The 1,940-nt window shown below is 37.3% G+C and overlaps 1 protein-coding gene across 1 annotated transcript in view; it reads right to left on the reverse strand.

Moving 5' to 3' along the window:
- The window catches only part of LOC122356507 (DNA nucleotidylexotransferase-like), a 14,390-nt gene that overhangs the window by 3,413 nt on the left and 9,037 nt on the right, over positions 1-1,940 (reverse strand). The window contains exon 9 of the mRNA XM_043255253.1: positions 342-575. Within this exon, the coding sequence (XP_043111188.1) occupies positions 342-575 (234 nt within the window). The remainder of the gene's footprint in view (positions 1-341; positions 576-1,940) is intronic.

Below are 1,940 nucleotides of genomic sequence, written 5' to 3' on the forward strand. Positions count from 1 at the left end.
TTTTTCATTATTTTTTTAATTTTTTTGGCACATACACACACATATATACATGTAATATTATTAATTATTTTGCTAATCAAAAACTAAGTGTGAATATATTTACGGTAGCAAATATATGGAACATTATCTTTAATATCAAAAGATTTTTTGGCATTAAAAAAAATCATAACTTTGACCGATACGATGTATTTTAGTCTACTGATATACCCCAGACACTTCTGACATACATGCATCCCATTAGGTTCAGTAGTTGATCCGCATTAAAACCGCAACCTGGAAACGCACAGACGTTTGACCCGGAGTTAAATGTACGTGTGGAGGTCTGGGTGTTGATCCGGTACCGTGGAGCCGGTCCAGCCCAGCAGGGCGTAAGCGAAGCGCTCCAGCGGCGGAGCCAGCAGATCCACACGCACCGCTCTCCAGTCCCGTCCGGCTCCAGAGTCCGGCTCCGGCTCGCGCTTCAGCTTCACGATCAGAAAACACTTGCTGAAATGATCCATGGCCTCGAAGCGGTGAGTCGGCAGCTGCCGCAGGTCAAAGGTCGACTCCTGGAGGTCCGAGTACAGCAGGATGTTCTGAGGAAATATGAAAAGCACACGTTATGTTTTCACAATACAAGCGTACGTGACCCTGGAACACAAACACAGCCAGAAGGGGGCATTTTCTGAATAAGTAATATTTCCACTCGTGTGTGGGTGAACTATTTAAAGATATGGAATCTGAGAAAGCAAAAAAAAAACTGAAATATTGAGAAAATCGCTTCTAAAGTGGTCCAAATTAAATTTTTAGCAATGCATATTACTAATCAAAAATGACATTTTAATATATAGCTATAGCATGACATTTACAACACATCTTATGATTTTAGGCATAAAAAAAAACTATTTTTGACTATTGATACATTTTTTTGTGCGCTCCAGGGTCACATACAGTATGTGGTTTTGTTTGGATAGAAAGTAAACAATATCAAATAAAAATGCAAAGTAAAATGCATTATTAATGTTTCCTTTAAGAGCTGATGATTATAAAGAATTATCTGCAAATCTGATATAGTTATACATTTTAATAATAATAATGTAAAAAAGATATATAAATGTCAACCTGAATATTAAAATGCATGCATGAAACTTAAATCAGAATATAGTTATAAATCTGAATGCATAAGTATAAATGTATACAGTATATACAATATACACAAAATAGTGTGTGTGTGTGTGTGTATAATATAGATTTATAGAATATAGATTTTTGTTGGACATATAATACGTATTTTATATGTAAATATCACACTTTTTGCATTTGTTGCTGACAGTGTCAAGTAAAAATATAACTAAAGACACAAAACAAAGTATAGCAGTATATTTCAAGTGAATTAAGTGTAAATAAATAAGGCAAAAATGCACAAATAAAAACGACGTTACAGTCTCCCTGCATTCATTTTCCGGACAAAACGTGATTTTTTTTTCCTGCGTACTTTATCAATTTGTCTTTGTTTTCCTCTCGTACTCCAACGCAAATGGAAAAAGCAATGCATTTTTTATTTCGCGGTTCCGATTTAACAAACGATTCGGTGTCTGACAGACAGAAGTGGTTATCTGCAAACACCTCAGAGCGCCGGCGCTAAATCAACTCAACAAAGCCGTGTGATTGGACTGAAGTGTGCTAATAGTCGAGCCGTTCGGCAAACCTCAACGGCTTCCCCTCTGTTAAAGAATACAGGAGCTGAAATACAATTCCTCTTAAATTATAAAGCTGGATCCCAGAGCAGCGGGACGTCTTTCTCCATCGGCGTTAAACGGTTCTCCTCCGCCAGAAATGAAATCAATTCAGGACTCCTGCTCTGTACAGTTACAATAAATAAAGAGCGCCGTAGCTTTAAAACAGAGAGAGAGAGAGAGAGAGAGAGAGAGAGAGAGAGAGAGAGAGAGAGAGAGAGAGAG

The sequence above is a fragment of the Puntigrus tetrazona genome, chromosome 13, assembly GCF_018831695.1.
Source record: "Puntigrus tetrazona isolate hp1 chromosome 13, ASM1883169v1, whole genome shotgun sequence".
NCBI classification, from domain to species: domain Eukaryota; kingdom Metazoa; phylum Chordata; class Actinopteri; order Cypriniformes; family Cyprinidae; genus Puntigrus; species Puntigrus tetrazona.